This window comes from Lepidochelys olivacea (genome assembly GCF_965140295.1).
Source record: "Lepidochelys olivacea isolate rLepOli2 genome assembly, chromosome: 1".
Lineage (NCBI taxonomy): Eukaryota > Metazoa > Chordata > Testudines > Cheloniidae > Lepidochelys > Lepidochelys olivacea.
Genome location: NC_140411.1, coordinates 30614407 through 30634170, shown reverse-complemented (window position 1 = coordinate 30634170; position 19764 = coordinate 30614407). Strand labels below are relative to the sequence as shown.

Sequence of the window (19764 nt, the reverse complement as noted above, 5' to 3'; positions counted from 1 at the left end):
CATGACAATGGAGCAGGGGTGTGCAAACTTTTTGGCCCACAGCAGGGTGAGAAACTGTATGGAGGGCTAGGTAGGGAAGGCTGTACCTGCCCAAACAGCCTGGCCCCCACCCCCTGACTGCCCCCCGACCCATCCAACCCCCCCACTCCTTGTCCCCTGACCACCCCCTCCCAGGACCCCCCCGCCCCAACCCTATCCAACCCCCTCCGCTCCCTGTCCCCTGACTGCTCCCCCAACCCTTATCCACACCCCTGCCCCCTGACAGGCCCCCCCGGGAATCCCTTGCCCTATCCAACCCCCCCTGCTCCCTATTCCAACTGCCCCAACCCCTATCCACACTCCCGCCCCTAACTGCCCCCCAGGACCTCACCTCCTATCCAACCCCCCCTGTTCCCCATCCCCTGACCCTTCCCCGCTGCCCGAGAACCTCCACCCCATCCAACCGCCCCCTGCTCCCTGTCCCCTGACTGCCTCCTGGGACTCCCTACCCCTTATCCAACCCCCTGCCACCGCCAGCCCCTCCTTACCATGTTGCTCAGAGCAGCAGGAGCTCACAGCTCCGCTGCCCATGCGGCAGGGAAAAAGGGAAAGCAGGGGAGGGGCTCGGAGCTAGCCTCCTGGGTCAGGACCTCAGTGGCTGGGCAGGACGGTCCCGCGGGCCAGATGTGGCCTGCAGGCCGTAGTTTGCCCACCTCTGCAATAGAGAATACTTGTCAACCGCCTACAACATGGCCCAAACTACTCTTTAAAATGAAAATAAAATCCTCTATCGATTGAAAAAAGTTCCTGTATTCTTTTTGGCATGGGTAACTGAGACACAGGGCTGCATTGCCTTTCCTGTGTGGTGTAAAGTGGGTGTAAAACACTCCCAAAAAGCAACAGTAGCATTTACACCCACTTAGCACTGGTATAAATGATGATACACAGTGCAAAGCGACGGAGAATCATGCCTACATTTTCAAAATGACTTGTCAAAGTCCACAGAGGAAGTTTGTGGTACAGCCAGGGAAAGAACCTCAGGAGGACAGATTTAGGCCTAGCCCCCAGTACGACAGGTAGCCAGGTCAGGACCCTGGCCTCCAGTGGTCTCTGATGCAGGCAGAAGCACACCCACTACTTTACCCTTCCATCAAGTGAGGCATATTCTGCCTGCGATTCTCATCATGGTACGTGGGCTGATGTGCATAGAGGGCCAACTCAGGGCGCTGCAGCCCCCTGCCCACTGTCTCCTTTAGGTCACCATGCCTCTTCCAAGCCAGACCTGCACGCACCCAGGGTCTTTTTCCACTGCCTGGGCCAGTCAAAGCCATGCTGATCCCCTGCCCCCACTGGGACGTGCTGGGAGGCAGTTGCAATGGGGGCACGTGACCCGGCATGCTGCCTGCCTGTGCCAGCAGCCTGTCCCCCAGCTGAAGCCAAGGGGGTGCAAGGTCTAGTCTTGCTCCCAGGCGCTCTCTCCACCCCGCTCCGCCTTGCCCTGCCCGCCCAGTGCTGGTCACAGCCAGGCCAGGCCAGGAGCGCCCCCCCAAGAGCCTCTTCCACCCAGCCCAACACCTCGGGGCCTTTCTGCCTCAGAGGGAAACACTTCCCACCCCGGAAGTGACATCATCCTAAACCTCAACCTCCGTCCCAAGCAGCTGGCACAGGCTGGCAGCATGCCAGGTCACGTGACCCCCCCCCCCATGCGACCCGCCTCCCAGCACTTCCGTCAACACAGAGCGGGAGCGAGTGACAGGCGGGACGCGCCAATCAAAGCCTGCGAGGCCGCTGAACTTGAAGGTGGGAGCGTCTGGCTGGTGCGCTGGGGGAGCAACGGCAGCCGGCGCGGGGGCTCCTGGAGGGCGCGCGGCCGGAGCCTTTAAATGTGCGTAACGGGGGAGGTGGCCTGGCTGGGCTGCCGCGAGGGAGGAACCCCTCCCCCCCCCCTTTGGGGGGCACTGGCCCCGCGGGGAGCGCTGACGGTTAAACTGCCCGCCAGCGCTCTGCGCGCCCTGGGGCTGGCGGGGCTGTTAGCGGGGCCGCCGCGATGCGCCGCCCCTCCCAGCGCGTCTAGCCGGCGGCATCTCCCTGCCGCGCCGGCCGGGGCGCGGTATTGGAGGCCGCAGGCTGGGCTGGCCCCGCCGCCACCTTCCCGCCTGGCTCTCGTCAGCGGGGGGGAGGGGTCTGGGAGGGTGTCACGGAAGGCGCGGCCGCCCGTTCGTGGCGTCCGAGCGGCACTCGTCCCCTCGTGACGGCCCTGGGACGGGCAGAGGCGACTGGCCGCGCCTCGGCGCCGCTGCGGCTGGGGCTGGGGCGGGTCCGGCGGCCTGAGCGCGGGGAGCGCTCTCGCCGCGCAGTAGCCGCGGGGCGGGGCGAGGCGGGACAGGCGGAGGGGGGACGGTGCTTCCCGCGGTGTATCGGCCGAGGGGTGGGCTCAGCGCCCCCACTGCAGAAGCGCTCACCCCAGGGACCGTGCAGGTCCTTGCAGTCCCCGCATCACAGGGCTCCGCTGCCTTCTGCCGTGGCCTGGGCTCTTCAGGACTGAATGGCCCTTGCCCTGTTTCACCCCCAGGCAGGGGTCTGAGGAGCTGGAGAGTTGAGAATTTGAAATTAACGAAACTCCCAGACAAAAAGTGACTGTGATGGGTATAATGCAGGGATATCCCCATAAGGTTTTCTGAAAGACTGGTCCTACAGAAGCCAGGGTTTGCACATCCGCCCTGTGAGAGAAAGGTTTCAGAGTAGCAGCCCTGTTAGTCTGTATCCGCAAAAAGAAAAGGAGGCCTTGTGGCACCTTAGAGACTAACCAATTCATTTGAGCATAAGCTTTCCTGAGCTACAGCTCACTTCATCGGATGCATCATAAGAGTAAAGCATTCTAGTGTTTTGGTTACCAAGGAGATGAGACTTTTTGTTATGGATGGATACCTTTCTCTTGTAGTATTTTCGTGTTACATTCTTTCTACACATGCCCTTCCTCTGAACATCACTAAGGGGCAGAGTTAAGGTTGATTAAACACCTAATTGTACGTTTAAATGTAACATTTAAATTAAAACTTTCAGATTATGGGATTTTTTCTCACTTTTATTTTCTCTGTTTCTAATGCCTGGTGTGTGGGGTGTTTGGCGGGGGGGAGGTGTATAATTTTTGATAACAATAACATTTTTGTAAGGTATGTCTTACCATGAAATTATTGATGTGAACTCTCGGCCCTTTTGTCTGAGAGCTTCTCCAAGCAATATACCATTAATCATAGGTTTATTAGGTTAATAATGCATACTCTCATACTGTTTTGAATATCTTGGCATCATAGCTACTCTGGTTTTTTGGTAAATATAGTTTGTTTTTTATTATTGCGGTAGCTTTTCAATGGAAACAAAGCCAGTTATCAGAAGATATGAAACAAGGAGGAACACAAGAATAGAAGAACCAGCATCCAAATCTCGGGTTGATTGGAGGCGGACTAAAAGAGAGACCATATTGCTTGATAGTGATGATGAACTCACATCTGCTTCAGAAGACGAACGACTCTCATCTACATCAGAAGATGAAGTGGCTGAAAAACAAGAAACTGTAGTTAAGGGGTATAATCTTTCAGATCATGAGGAGAAAAGCCATGATGACACAGTCGTAGAGGATGTGGAGGATGAATGCATCACTCCAGGAAAGCGTAAGAGGTCGAGCACATCTGTGATGTATGACAGTGACAGGAGTGATGACAGTGACATCCCTGTTAGAAAAGTATTTGCTAAACGTTATTGCATAATGGATGAAGATGAGCGTTCTCAAGAACAGGAACATCATAAAACCGCTACCACAGAAGACTTGACTAATGGGAAGCAGAAGCGACTAATGAAACTGAAAGAACTCGCAAGACAAAGATCAACCCGGGCATCCAGTAATAGTAAATATTGTGGGGTATGTTTTTACCTCTGAAATTAAATACTTTGTTTTTTCATACATATCACCTCACAGAATTTTATTCTCAAGATAGGTTGGGAGCTCCCCAAAAGTTGCAAGAGCTTCATCCCCTACACTTTCAAGGGACTCATGTTACAACTGTGCAGTAGTACTGTCTCTGATGCCTTTAGTTTTGGTTTCTTTTTCTTTTATTGCCAAGGGCTGAAGAGCTCCTTTTGTTTGTTCTCATAGTCAGCCAGAAGACTGTATAGCATTAGAACTCATCTGCCCATCTTCTCCAAATAGTTAAGGATATGTTCCCTTTTTTTTTCTCCCCATCATTTTTTCTATTCTTTTAAAATTCCTTTCCTTTAAAAGGACTTGACAGAGACGTTGGAGGGGGCTGCCAAACCTCCTCAATGGAGGAACATGCTACCTAATTGAGGTAGCTTAGACTTCTAGAGCTAAAAAAAATTGCTACAGATAGACACAGGACTAGACATCTATATGAATTACATGTGAAAGTAAATTTTCTTTTGTTTGGACCATTAGTCAATTAAAATCTCCCTTGTTAATTGAACATGCAATAATCAAAGGTCAAAACATGTGTTTGTGTGGGGGGAGGGGGTATACAAAAAATTGCATATTTTACTAAGCAATGCAAATGTTGAAAATTTCATAGGGGAAGTATTCAAATGATAGTTTGTTTTAAGATGTTTTTAATTTACTTAGGATTCTGATGATGATGATGTGGAAATAATAGAAGAATCATCCTATCATTTACCCCTCACACCAACAGAAAGCAGTGACATTGATGATGACGATGATAGTATGAAAGACTTTATAGTTGAGGATGAGGACGAATGTGCAGAACATGCTGAGGATGAAAACCAACCACAAGGGAAAGAACTGGCTACATCAAAATTCCAGTTACTGGAATATTACATTCCACGCTGTAAGGTTAAAATAAGCGACCAGTTGATATGAATACTTTGCTTGTAAACCCATGATTTGGTGTTTATTAGAACTTGTCTATATTAGCTCGAAATAGTATGAAAGTGCGTGATAGCTTGAAAGTAGAAAATTAAAATTCAAAAATGCTATAGCTTATTGTAGAGGCATTGTAGCTTCCATACACAATCATTTTATTCCTTTATCTTACTGTTTTATGGTGGGGGGAGGGGTTGGTAAGGTGCTGTACATGTATTTTTAGTTAGATGTGAGGTAAATTATTCAGCCCCTGACGTTAGTTATCAAATTCTCATTGAGACACGAAACTTCTTGCTTCTTGTGGTTACTAAAACTCTTGCTGCGTTCTTCAGAACCAGCCATGTTAACCCTAATGTTCTGGCTGAATTCTGCTGTAGGTAATTGCTATTCTTGGGTAGCTACATGAAGTTCCTCCTGCAGTTTCTCTTGGATACAGTATCCTTTGCTTTCTGTCATTAACTATTCTGTGTTATTGCCATGTGCTGTTCAAGAGAATTTGTGTTACACCGCTGTCTCCAAGGTGTAATCAGCTAGTGGAAGGATATGTGTATATGGGGGGGGGGGTGTGTGTGTGTGTGTGTATGTATATATGTGTGTGTGTGTATATATATAGAGAGAGAGGGAGGGAGGCTTGTATGGTAAAGTTCTTTGATATTGTTTGGGATGAAAGGCACTGTTTAAATGAAAGATCTTATACAGAAACAGGACTTTGGAAGTTATATTGAACTGAAATTTTGAAAAATTACTTCTAAAAAATGTATTTATAGTATTTGAGATTAGGTAGCTCTTTATCAAATTTTGCATGAAACTTGTATGGTCTGTATACGAATTTGTTCCTTGTGAGGCTTTTTTACATTGTTAATTGCTTTATCTTGTTGCATTTTTTCCAGTCTCTCGCTGTGACCATTATGTCCACTTCCAAAGAGTTGTAAAAGCTTTCCTCATAAACACAATTGATGACACTTTTTTGAACTCATTGTATGGTAAGTAACATTACATGGCAGAAAATGTAATGCCTGTGGGGTAAAACATTATGGTATTTATGCATAAGGAAGTCATGTTTGGTAGTTGGTGTGGTTCTGGGCATTAGAATTCCTGGGTTCTGTTCCCAGTTCTGCCACCGACGTGCTTGTGTGCCTTTAGGCAAATCACTTAACCTTTCTCTGCTTCAGTTTACTCCAACTGTGAAGTGCGGAGAATAATCTAAGGGTTTGGCTGTGTAGAGATTTAGGCTTTGTCTACACTACGCACCTTTTAGCGACCTAGTCGTGCTGCTAAAAGGCATGCAGTGTGGCCGCTGTTTGTTGGCGGGAGAGTGCTCCTGCTGACCAAGCGTTGTTCACACCAGCACTTTTTGTACACAAAACTTTTGTCTTTCGGGGGTGTGGGGTGTTTTTTTGTTTTTTTTTTTAACCTCTGAACGACAAAGTTTTGTTCAGTTATCAGTGTAGACAAAGCCTCTGGGTGGGATCCACGAGGGGACTTAGCCCTGGTCTACACTACAGAATTACTTGGGTATAACTATGTCACTCGGGGCATGAATAATCCATGTCCCCAAGCAACGTAGTTGTACTGACCTAAGCGCTGGTGTAGACAGTGCTATGTCAGCAGGTGAGCTTCTCCTGCCAGCATAGCTACCACCTTGCACAGAGGTGGGTGAACTAAACCGACAGGAGAGCTCTCCCATTGGCTTAAAGTGTCTTAATTAAAGCATTACAGTGGCACAGCTGCATTGAAGTGTAGATCTGCCCATAGGTGCCAGGATGCTCAGGTTTACAATGCCTAACTTTTAGGGTCCCACACAAGACTTAAATGGACCAATATCTGTCTTTCCCGGTTTGTGAATTGCCCTTGCGCTTACACTGGGAGATAGGTGTCTAGAAGCTTAGAGGGAGGTAGCAGTGTACATGCTCAGAGGGGGAAACCTGGGCACCTAGGGAAAACATAGACACTGATTGAGTTTAGGTTCCTGCAGGATTTGGTGGAGTTTTGTGCATCACAGTGGAGCCAGGGTGTGAAAGTACGCAACAGGCTAATGTGCTGTACAAAGTCACTGTGTGAACAAACCCTAAAAAGAGTGCTGTAGTGCTTAATTCTTTAAGGTTTGGAAAGTATTTTGAAATCTGGATGAGTTCCTCTCTGTATCAGGGATTTGTCCTTTGATGCGGCTGATATGAGGCTTGATTAATAAAGAATTATATTAAATATGATTAATGCCACTCAACATGGATTTATGGGAAATAGTTCGTGCCAAACTAACTTGACATCTTTTTTGGATAAGATTACAAGTTTGGTTGGTCAGAGTAATACTGTTTGTAATATACTTCTGTAAGGTGTTTTGACTTGATACCTGAGTGCATGACATTTTGATTACAAAGCTAGAACAATATAAAATTAACATGGCACACATTAAATGGATTAAAAACTGCTTCAAAATGTAATTATAAATAGGGAATCATCATCGAGTACATGTACTGTAGGGTCCCGTAGAGGTTAGTTCTTGGCCTTGTGCTATTTAAGATTTGTATCAATGATCTGGAAGAAAACACAAAATCACTGATCCAGTTTGCGGTTGACACAAAACTGGACGAGTGGTAAATAAGAGGACAGATCACTGATACAGAGCAATCTGGATCGCTCGGTAAGCTAGGTGCAAGCAAACAATATGGACTTTAATATGGCTAAATGTGAGTCTCTTTAGTTTAACAAAGAAAAAGTTAAGGGTAACTTGACTACGATCAGCCTGAGGAACACATTTAATAATTGGCTCTTCAATTTAGTAGAGAAAGGTATAACATGATCAAATGAAGACTGGAATTAAGATGCAAATTTTTAACTGAGAGTAATTAACCATTGGAACAGTTTACATCACTGGCCACTTTTAAATCAAAATGGGATGTTTTTGTAAAAGATATGCTCAGGGAATTACTTTGGGGAAGGTCTGTGCTATACAGTAGGTCAAACTGGATGATCACAGTGGTCCCTTTTGGCCTTGGAATCTATGAATCTTTGAATTACTCTATATTTGTCACGTGCAATATCTTCCAAAGAGGACTTATAAGTAAATCTATTAATTAGTTTGAGTTAAAAATATTTTTTAAATGACCCATTTTAGCACAGTGTCACACTTTGTCCTGAACTATCTTAATAATTGACTAACAGACACTATTTCTTCAAACTTTCCACATAGTTAAAAATTACTGAAATTTTGCACATATGCTATGTTTGAGGAAATTAGTTGTAATTAAGATAATTAGGTATAACAATCAGTAAAGATATGATTATATAGACCAGTGGTATCCAACTTTAATTTGTTCTGTGATGTTATCATTGAGCAAGAGAATTGGATGGGGGGGAAACCTATGTGTTTTAAAAATCCATTGTAATTTAATCTGTGACCACAGATAGAATAATGATTAGTGCATTTTAGTATGATATCGCTAAGAATGGAAAGTTGAAATTGTTTATATGCTTAATGTATTTGAACTTCTTTATGTAATATTTTGATTTCCTTGGTTTGTAATAAATGTTTTGGGTTTAATTACAATACTGTAATGTTACTATCATGTACTCCCAACCCTAACTCCCTCTTCACATAGCTTTTTGTCTAGGAATTAACTTAAAGGATCTGTATAAATATAGTTCATTAAGCAATTACATTACAAACGTTGTAGGGAAAAGGACAGGAGCATCTGTTTTTTCAGACTTTTGATAAGTGTGAGTGGTTTATATTTTGAGATTAACTGTTCTCAGATTGTGATCTTTGATTCAGCAGTTATTCATATTTTGAGTTTTTATTCTACTTTTTATTATTGTGCAGCACCTGCTGTGGACAGGTGTCTTTATGAATATACCAAAGTTAATTTTAATGATTTGTGTAGCTTTCATGTACAACAGATTTTATTGTAAATATCCCTAATAATCACTGAGGTTACTGTTCTTCAATCAGTAAATAATTATATGGATGCTTTTCAGTGTGTAGACTCATCTCCCTGAAGATTTTGTGGCTGGAAGAAACACATACATTCACTGAACATCATATATTGTATTATAGTGACTCTTTCTTTGAACAGATGGAACAAGGCAAAAGAGATACGCACAAGAAATTCTAACCTCACTCCATTATTTGGATGATCGCTTTATTCAACCTCGTCTTGAAAACTTAATCTCTAGAAGTCGCTGGAAAGAACGATATAAGGTATAGCTTCTGTCTTGGTCAATAAAGTGGCTCCAGGTGTCAAAAAAAAATGTTCATACACTCTACTCCTAACTGAAAATACAAATCCTAATAACTATTTGTCTTTCCATATTTTGGGGCATGATCTTGCCCCTTAGTATTCAGGCATTACTGTACACTTCAAACTGCTGTGATTCTCGCACGTGTGTCCAGTAGCTAGTTGCACAAACTGCATGATAATACACATCTGAATGTTGAGGGGTAGTGTGTAAATAAATCATGGCTACTTTCCTGTATTTCTAGCTAGATTCTGCCCTGAAAGATGTATTAACACTTGTCCCACTGACTTTGGTAGATGCCCCACACATGCACTTCAAAGAGCATCCTTTGACAGTTGGTTGTACTGTCACAATAAATTTTTGTAGATTTCTTTTAAAGAAACACACCAGTACAAAAATATATCTTCCAAGAAATTCAAAATATAGTTCATACAACTTGGAATATGAAATCAGTGTGAAATAATTCAGTCTCATGCATGTGAATGAGGAGAATAATCGAAATAAGATCAAATAAAATGAAATAAATGGAAATATGAATGAGATTGATTAGTGCCGCAAAGACAACTGGAGATGAGAGTACTCAGCAGCTCACGTAGTCAAGAGTTTTTGCCTTGGTTTAGGGGATATCCTGTTAAAGAGTTTTGTGTAATATATCTTTGTAGGAGCGAGTGGATTGTTACCCTGACGTCCGCATAGTAATGAAGACTCCAATAAATAGATCCTGTCAAGCTTGTGAACTGCATCGGTACTGTAAATTTGACGTGGTGTTGTCCGGAAAGCTGTACAACTATAGAACTTTGGAAACAGATGACTTTATGTTGCATGACAAACAGGTAATTTTTTTTAAGTTCTTCTGTGTTTTTGGTTGGTGCTTTGTACGTTTCAGATGGTGAAACACTGAGATGATCCCATCATCATAACTAATCCCCCAGGGTGGTGTGCATGGGGTTGGTTTTGTTTTTTTTAAGTTGCCCTGAATTCAGATGTCTGAATCTTTATTCACCATCAGTCTTCACATTACTGGAGCTACAACCTTGGAAGAACCTTGGGTAGAGGGAAGCAAGTAATTATTGATTAACCAGTGCCTGGTGAAAATACTATACATTTCCACCATAAAATGGAAAATTAATATTAAATTTCATGCATGATCTCAGGTTTATCTATACCTTCTTCTATGAAGTCTACTCCAAAAATACTGTTCTACAGAAAATCAATATTTCTTTTAGAAGCATAGTTAGTAATTGCTCTTAGATTACATAAATCTGATTTTATAGGGAACTTCTTGAATTTTATTAATCCATACCTTTCACAGTTTCTTGAACAAATTTTCAACACTATTTTAGCATTATTTGTAAATTCCAAAACTTGATGCTTTTCATCTAAAATTCATATTTGAAATCACTTATCCTAAAGCTCTAGACACTTGCATAGATATTTAAAAATAAAGAAATTAATCCCGTTCAGCTAGTTAACCTATCCAGACTTACTCCAATCCACAAAATTTAAATCAAATAACCAGTTAGACCATAACTTGCAGCTCACTGAAAACCTGGACAGGACAGCACTAAATCCTAATGACCTGTGAGGACAAAGTCAGTGTAGTGTGTGTTACGATCCAATCGTAAATCTTGTATTGCTGCCTTAGGGAAGCACATGGGTCTCCAAGGGCAGATATCAAAACCCCCACCTAAACTCAAGGAGGTAATGAATTATCCAGGACAAGGATGTAATCTCCACTCCTTGTTTAAGATCAGAAAAATGTCAGTAAAAAGTGAAATGGTTCCAGGGTTAACTGCACTTCTGCCCCCTTTGTCATCTGCTCAAGGGTGCCTCTTTATGTCTTGGGACTCCAGCCATCACTCCTCAGTGGGTGATACCCCTTTAGGTCTGGGCCTCAAAACCAGGGATTTAGGCTTTCAGTCCTCCTGCAGTTCACTGATTGTCCCAGCACATCTGAGCTGAATCCAGTTCACGCAGTTCACGCTCTCAATGACCAGCCAGCTATCACAGACACAGTATGCTTATTTTTAGGACAAAAGCATTACAGAGTTATCATACCAAAAAAATAAACAGTCTATATGCATAATAAGCTTACAAGGTGTTGCCTATCTTCCACATGGAAACCCTAGTAAGTTTCCAGTGCTTCAAACCCATTCAGCAGGGTTTTCCCCCCTTGGTTACAATTACATGTCAGTTTGAGGGATACTCAGCCAGTTCAGGCTGACCCTTTGTATCCAAACTCTGTCTCCTGGGCCTGTTGAGCCAAGTCTTAGTCAATATATGCAATTCATTTGTTCTTCTCTGGAGTTGTTTACCTATCATGGGATGTTTAATAATCACCTGCTACTGACTTTAGTTCCTGGATGAAGCTCGGTAACCCTCCCCCCTATAGCTAGAATACAATCCCTAGCTCACAAAGATACGGAGACAAAACTTGGACTAATCCTTGGACCCACAGCATATGGCACATCTCAGTAGAATAATCTTTTGAAGTTTCCACACTTCCCAGGTCTTGCATGTGTTACCAAACAGAATCTTCTTTGTTGGGGCACCTCTTGGATGGCCTGTTATCCCACTTAAGAGCACAGGCCATTTTAAAACTTGGAACAGAGATACAATGTCATACTGAATTTATAGAGTTACTTTCATTACAGTTCATCTTTTCAGTTTGGGTTGGACTATTCAATATCAAAAAAACTGGAGCTTAGTTTTTCTTTTTTTTTAACACGTAACCATCATAGTGTACCCTGACCTGCAAAAATGCATCTTTTGGGGGAATGAGGACAAAGTACAGTCTATTCAGAAGCCACGAAACAAACCAGGGAATGTTACATTACCCTAGATTTGCCCCATTTTTCTATTGTAAACAGCAGCGGCTCCTTGGAAGCTGCCCACACTACCTCCTTACTCCTATGGTGATCCATAATCCAGCCAGTATTGGGTGCTGCTCACTAGTACAGTGCTGGAGGTTTATCTGCAGCCTGTTGACCCAAATGTCCCGTCTCTGCTCTCGTGGCACTCAACTCAACTGCAAGAGGACAGTGTAATGCTAAACTGGCACTTCAGGAAAATAACTGAGTGAAGGAAAAGTCAGTGCAGCCTCAGTGGATCAGAATGAATGGTATTATGTAATTTGGGCTTTTTAAAAACTATAGAAAAGCACCAGAGAGAGAGGATGAAAACTTCACTTCGGCCCTTTCTTCTGCACCTCAGCACACCTCCTTTTAGTTGTAACAAGTACAGGGGTTTTTTTTCCCTCTGATCTCTGGATTTTTTTCTCTTCATACCTACTGGGTATGGTTGCTGTTTTACTTAGGTTTCCAGTGACTGTTTTTGTGCATAGCCTTTTTCTTTCCTATCCTCTCCTTGGTTAAGCCAAGATGTCGCATGTAGTTCAGCATTATAGATGTGAGTCCTTTGCTTTGCTGCCATGTGCCCTATTATCTGGACCATGTCTTCTGCTTGCCAACGTGGTAGTAACATTGTTTATATTAAGAGTAAACATAACAGTTGTGGTGTGCCCTTTTTCTCATTCTTCTCTTTTGTGGTCAAGTCACTCTGTGCATTCCACATCAGCAGGCATAACAAGTTTGGCTAGTAGAGCCACCTAACACAGACAAATGAAGCATTAGGAAAAAGTCAGTGGGATATCTGAAATTAACATTAGAATGAATGCAATATATAGACTTTTTCCAAGGCTGAGTTCTAAAGAAGATTTTGGTAACTTTAACAAAATCTTTCTTGCTTAAAAAAAGTGAAATGTTTTCAGATATAAAGTGTAGACCAGGGGTAGGCAACCTGTGGCACGCATGCCAAAGGCAGCACGCGAGCTGATTTTCAGTGGCACTCACACTGCCAGGGTCCCGGCCACCGGTCCCGGGGGCTCTGCTGCCGGCCTGGGGTACCGGCCGCCGACCCCACTTAGCCCATTGCTAGTGCTGGGTCCTACCGGTCCAGGGGGCTCTGCTGCCAGCCTGGGGTCCTGGCCACTGGCCCGGGAATCTGCAGCCGACGCCAGCTGTGGTCCACTGGCCCCAGCCTGGGGTAGTGAGGGGTGCAGACAGGGGCAAGAGGGGGCACAGCTCAGCACCCCCACCTTAAAAATTGTTCCAGCACCACTGTACTGGAATATTTTTAAGTCCTGATTTGCTGCTTACATCACTATCACGCCACGTGGAACAGCGCATTGCATTTGACTTTGAGATCAGAATGTACATGCAAGAACTGGAATCAGAATTTTCTGACAGATTTCAAGATTTCCAGCAATTTGGTCCAATGCTTTCTTTTCTAATTAAACCTGAAAAGTTCAACAAAAGCTACTGGGATTTGTCTGTATTTCAGTGGATGGGTGTTGAAGATTTCAAAATGTAGCTCATTCAGTTAAAAAGCTCAGAATTGTGGGCATCAAAGTTTGGAGCTCTGCAGAGTTCACTTGAAGCTACCGAGAGAGATCGTGGGGCCTCTATTCTGATCTGCTGGATGTCCCTGCTAGTGAAATTTAACTGTTTGAGAAAATTGCGTTTGCAATGCTTTCAGCATTTGTATCCACATACCTGTGTGAAGAGGTATTTTCACACATGAAATCTGTCATATGTCCCTCTCAGAGCCGGTTAACAACTAATCACTCAGAAGCCTGTGTGCATCTTAAAATATCCAAAGACATGCCAGACATTGGAAAACTCAGCAAGGAAAAGCAAGGGCAAGGATCACACTACACTGATAAGATCTGCATTTTAATTTTAATTTTAAATGAAGCTTCTGAAACAGTTTAAAAACCTTATTTACTTTTACGTACAACAATAGTTTAGTTATATATTATCGACTTCTAGAAAGAGACCTTCTAAAAACGTTAAAATGTATTACTGGCACACAAAACCTTAAATTAGAGTGAATAAATGAAGAGTTGGCACACCACTTCTGAAAGGTTGCTGATCCCTGGTGTAGACTGTAATATTAAAATTGTACCATATTGGGAAAACTTCAAGGTAAAATGAAAAAATTAAAGGATTTTGAATTAGTTAATACAAAAATAATATGCTGAATTCAGCAAGGTGGATAGAGAATACAGGGACATTCAATACACATTCTCAACTGCCCCTAAATATCCATAATCCAGCTCTTGATTGTTGGGCATTCTGGGATGGTACAGCAAGTGAAGATGGATTACCCAGGTTTCCAGTGATTTTTACAGCATTCTTTGAGGCATAAAGGTTGAAGCCATCAAATGCAACACTTATAGCTGTGCATCACAGAGGCTTCCCAGATATAAAATAGTGATGAGTGTGGAATACAAGGGTTCAAGTTCCAACAGTGCTGCTAACTTAGTCTCCATACATGCACTGCACAATTTGTGGTTATGTTTAAAACCAGTATTTTGTCAAACTGTTCTATGGGCTTTAGCAAGAGGAAGAAGTTAACATGCATGTATGGATTTGGTGCATCTCTGGTGATTTTTTTCATTTCCTGAATGTCCAAAATGGTTGTGCATTCTTAGTGTGACTCTGATATAGCTTTTGATTTTTAGGCTTTTGAGCTTTTATTCTTAATAAATCCAGACTTTATTTCATACAATTTAATATGAATGTTGAAATGGCTACATCTTATGACTCCAGCAGGTAGTAAGTATAAACCAGAAAGGATTTAATCAGTTTTCCTCCAAACATCAGTGTAAGCATTGCAGGGGATTTTGTAACAGAGTTGCTCAGGTGGATTCACTGGCAGCATTTCACTTTTCCTGCACAGCTGTGAATAGTGGTTCTTGAGGAACAGGGGCAGATGGAACTGCAGTTGCACTGAATCACCAGTCATTGCCCCTGTAGGGTTGGGGTGCAAAGAATGTGGGGGGCTACATTGCTTATAAAATAGTCAATCATATAGTATCAAAGGCTGTTTAGTTCATTATTTCAAAATACTAAACTGATTTTGCCATGCATTGTATTGTCGAGATGATCATTGCTTCACGTTAATTTATCTTAGATAACCAAGTTTGTTCACTTTTATATAGGTTTTGAAGGTTGGCAGCGTGTGTGCAAATCGTACAAGGGTTTATCATAATCTGAAACATTTTAAATACAAGTTGTATCAGCGCTGCTGCTCGGTTACAGGGGTGGAGGGCATTCAGGATGAGCCAGTCAAAGACACAGTCGACAGGCTTTTCAGCCAACTGGAAGAGAATGGCTGGATTCAGGAGGTATGATGGAATCTGTCATTGAGTTAATTCCTTTGTATCAAAGGGGGTGGTGACAGCAATGCTAAATAAAATGTTCGTGCTTTAACTAAGCAATAAGTTGTAAGAAGTAGTGCGTTTGTGATTGACTGTAGTTCATTCAAGATGGTAAAAAGTAGACATCAGCCATGCAAGACTTGTAATAACTTCCCATAAAGTGCAGTTCTGCTCTGAAAAGTGACTCAAAAATAGTACCTATTTACAGAACAAAGCTGCTCCCTGCAAATAATCAGTCTTATTTTAGTCACAAAAGTAAGTGAGTACCTTACTGATTTTTTTTTTTTTTTTTTTTTTTTTTTTTTTTTTACACTCTTTTTAGCAGTGCTGGACAGGTAAGATGAGGGAGCTGGATTCTATTCCACAGCACCAGCAAAATAATTTATTTGGTTCCAATTATAGTTAAAGATTCTGAGTTTGCACAGGTTTAATTCAAAGCATGATATGAAGGAAACAGCGTTACACAAGTGTAACTGAGAATGTTAAAAGTTCTACAGGCCAAATTCCAGTGACAATATGTGAGTTTGACTATTGGGGAAAGGCCCAGTAACTTGACCAAAAGGAGGGAAATCCTTAAACTAAAGGGGGGGGGAGTGTAAATCAAAGGAGGGATTTGCTTGGGCCATTTAAAATACTTCCAGCTTATATACTAGTCTGATAGACTTTCATCCGCTGGATTTCAGATTCAAACTTCCAAGCAAATTCTTCTTTGGCCATTTTATTCTCCTCCATTTAAAAATGTGACTTTCAGGCCACCTCTCTCTTGGAATGGACCCATTTTTGCTTGTCTGTAAATGGACACCTTCCAATAGAAATAGGGCCCTTTTTAAAATGAGTTTTTAAAGCATGAATATTTTTGGCAAAATGAGCCCATATTAATGTCCTAACAAAATGCATAATGTAACATTATTAATAACGTAATAAATACAAGAATAAAAATATATTAATATGTATGTGCTGCTGCAGTAGTCGGTCCATGTGCTACATGTTACAATACTGGGGTCTTAGTTAAAAGTGTAAAAAATAAAAAGGTTGAGTAAGTGGTGCAACTACACCTAGATGGTGAGATGTATTTCATGGGTAAGCCTCCAGTGTTTCTGTATCAGGATCAGTTTTTCTTAATTATTTTGATTTCTTAAAACTTCATGAAACACTATAGGACAAATTACCTGAGTAGAGCCAGGCTTACCAAATAGGCTTTGGTTCTCTCTGCCTCTGAATCAGTGCTGCTGCTTTTGTTTATGCATTAAGCTTGGCACAACAAGCAATGTATTTACTTCATTCAGTTGCTGTATTTGATGAATTGACATAGTTTTTATTTTATATGCAGAGATATGATCATCTGGAAGAATATATGAATGATGCAGATTACTTCCAAGAAGAGAAAATGGACTGAGTGGTCATGCATCTCTTTGAAAGAAGCTTTATAAAAATCTCTAACTATGATATCCACCTGTCCACAAAAAAATCTCCAAATGCTTTTCAGGATGTTTTCTTACGCTGCATTGTATTTAAGTCTGTAGCTGTGCCTGTAAATTGCCATATATATGAAAAGAAAAACAGCATATTCTTTTATACCCCTTAATTTTAAATGTAAAAATAGTGATTTAAAGATGTTTTATGAAGTAAACAGCCTTCTGTTATGCATAGGTCACTTGAACTTTCCTTTGTGGTTAAAAAGACTAGCATCCAAGTCCCGATGTATTCATGAAATAATACTTCTGTGTATTGATGACCAGCTCCATGGCAGAGTACTTGAGAGATGGTAAGCCCCAATTAACCCTTTTTGGGGTAGGAATACTTTAATAGAAAGTATAAATTTTGTCCCATCACATCCCTGTAAACTTGAAATATGAGCAGTAACCAGTTAGCATGGTAATAGTGAGGCTGAAACATAACTAGACACATTCATTGTTAATCCAGTGTCAAAACCACCTTCACTTCCCATCTCTGGAGACCTAGAATACTGCAATTTGCATCTAGCTATAGCGGCTGATGTGAAAGTGGCTATATGTAGTATAGACAGCACAATAGCTACTGCCATGTACAGAAAGATAGGTGGATAATTCCTGTAAAACTAACAGGTGGGAAGGTGTGCAAAACCTTGTTTGTATTAGGTCTACTAACGTGTGTGGTAGGGTGTAGTTCCTCTCTGGGACATGTAAAACCCTAACCCAACTTTCTTCTGGCTCTTCAGAGATATAAGAAGAGTTAAGTGATGTGGTGCACATTAACCCCTTGGCCCACTTGCTGCACATAAAAGAAAGCAGGCAGTGGTAGTGCAAAGAGACTAGTGACTAGAGGAAAGGTAAATGCTACTCTTTTTTTTGATTGAGTTGTGGAAGAGGATAACTACTTCAAACTGTTCTTACCTCCTGGGAAAGTAAAGGACATTTTTTGTTGTTGAGCCATTTGTTTATACCCTATGCAGGAACAGATACTCAAGTGAATGTTGTTCTTGGGGTGTAGTCTGATCATACCTATGAAGAGAACCTACACTCTAACAGTGCTATATATTCGGTATTCTAATACTGCTGTAGTCATACATGCTTGTCACCCTGGGAATGGTGGTTTTATGGCTGAGCATGTTGCAAGGATGATCTGAGGTTAAAATGATTTTTTGTAACTCAACACTGTAAAATTAATCCATATTTAAGTACGTGATCTACTCACAGGCAGTATCCCAGCATTGATACATTTCAATTACATAGGTCCCAGTGTGTCTTCATGCCACTAACTGCATATTGTCAGAATAAAATATGTATGCCAAATATGTCGCTGCAGTAATCACCCTCCAGAATACCTCTGGTAGATACCCAATTGCCCTGCTTTCCCATGCTAGCACTTATATATGATCCCATAAGGCGTTTGGCAAACGTATGAGTTAACTGTGCTTTCTGCAGTGATGACTTGCTTCCCTCCCCCCTTTTTTTCATTGCTGTTTGGGGCCTGATGCAAAGCCTGTCACAGTCAAGGGACAGACACCTATATTCTTCAGTGGATTTTGGATCAGGCTCTTGAGGAAAATCCTACTAGACTTGGCCCTGATCACATCACTTTTTAGGAAGACCAGGCCTCTTGTACAGGGCACCAGAAGAAGAACAAGCTGTGTGCCATGTTACACACAACCTTGTCAAATGCACACCATGCACCAGTTATGATTGTGCCCTAGGTTTTCATAGTTAACACTTGAGGGTGAAATTATTACAGTACCACTTTGTTACATACTACTTTTCCTTCCGTGCAACTTTTTTTTTGTTGACATTTCTAATAGGCTTCATCTTTGCAGATGAATACTGTTCTGCTACAAGACGTCTGTATGTTTAACCTCCTTTGCAAAAGTGGGCAACAATGACACTGATATTTCCACCGCATATTTTGTTAGCAGTCAAGAGGTTTTCTTATCTCTCTAACATTTACCATGCTTAAGTTTACACTGCTCATGTATAAAAGCCTTGAGCACATCATTGTTAAGAACAACAACTGTGGAAAGCGGCTTTGAAACCGATGTAGTTTTGTACTGCGTAATGGAAGATATCTCCTGCCACCTATTCAGTTAAACTACACTGACAAAATAGGGGATGCATTTTAATAAAAATGAATGTGCTTTGTACCTTTTTCACAATTTTTCTTATTCATACAAGAAAGAATTATTAATAACCAATATTTAACGTAGAGTAAGTGAAGATTCCTCTTTTAGGTATGTGCCTGCTCCTGTGTTGGCTAGAAACCATATACTACGTTTAATGTCTACTTTGTACTGTTTTTTAACATACTTCATATTTTTCCCATCCAATATAAAAAGGGGTTAATTTAAAAAAATAGTTTCTTTGGTCCACAATAGAAAAAATATTCACCTCACTGTAGAGGAAGTATAGGAACAAATTGATTATCATTCTGGCAAGAAACCCACCACAGCAAGGAAAGGCCGAAAATGTACCTGCACCGGGGAACCTGCTGCAAGCTGACAGATCAGGAGGCAAAACTGAGACATCTGAGTGTAATTACACTTTTTACTGGCTTGTGTGGATTGCACTAGCTTAGGCACATCCCCGTTTACTGACTTGCACAGTCCAGCTCTTGTGCATCACTTCTGAATTTGGCCCTTTCAGTCTTCCCCCATATGAGCAAAACAAGGAGCAGGACAAGGCATTTGGGTGAGGGCAGATCAGTAGCTGCAGTGACATTAGCCATTACTTGTTACATGTGCACAGAGTAGTGGCACGTACTTCGCATCAGAACACTGTTTAAGCAGTTGTGGGGGATTGAGAGGGCTTTCCCCAATTTCCAAAAAGCCTGGCCTTAATTCCTAGGACTTAGACCAGGATATCCTTGTCAAAGGTAAGACAATGCAATTAAGGCTGTGGATGGGTTTGTCCGGTAATGTGGTATCTGGAAAGGAAGAAGCTGGTGGGAACTGTGGCCAAAGAGATAT

The 19764-nt window shown here is 42.1% G+C and overlaps 1 protein-coding gene across 3 annotated transcripts; it reads left to right on the top strand.

Moving 5' to 3' along the window:
* The first annotated feature begins 1672 nt into the window (after positions 1-1672).
* On the top strand, positions 1673-18947 carry CCDC82 (coiled-coil domain containing 82). Of its 3 annotated transcripts, none has more exons than XM_084628876.1 (8): positions 1673-1779; positions 3343-3898; positions 4613-4835; positions 5761-5853; positions 8944-9068; positions 9769-9939; positions 15111-15296; positions 16660-18947. In XM_084628876.1, exons 2-8 carry the CDS (start codon positions 3350-3352, stop codon positions 16723-16725), a joined length of 1413 nt encoding a protein of 470 aa, XP_084485002.1. In that variant the 5' UTR covers positions 1673-1779; positions 3343-3349; the 3' UTR covers positions 16726-18947. The 3 variants fall into 3 exon arrangements, with proteins under 3 accessions (XP_084485002.1, XP_084485003.1, XP_084485004.1); XM_084628877.1 differs by having other exon boundaries at positions 1764-1864; XM_084628878.1 differs by lacking the exon at positions 1673-1779 and adding an exon at positions 2384-3005.
* Positions 18948-19764: the final 817 nt, after the last annotated feature.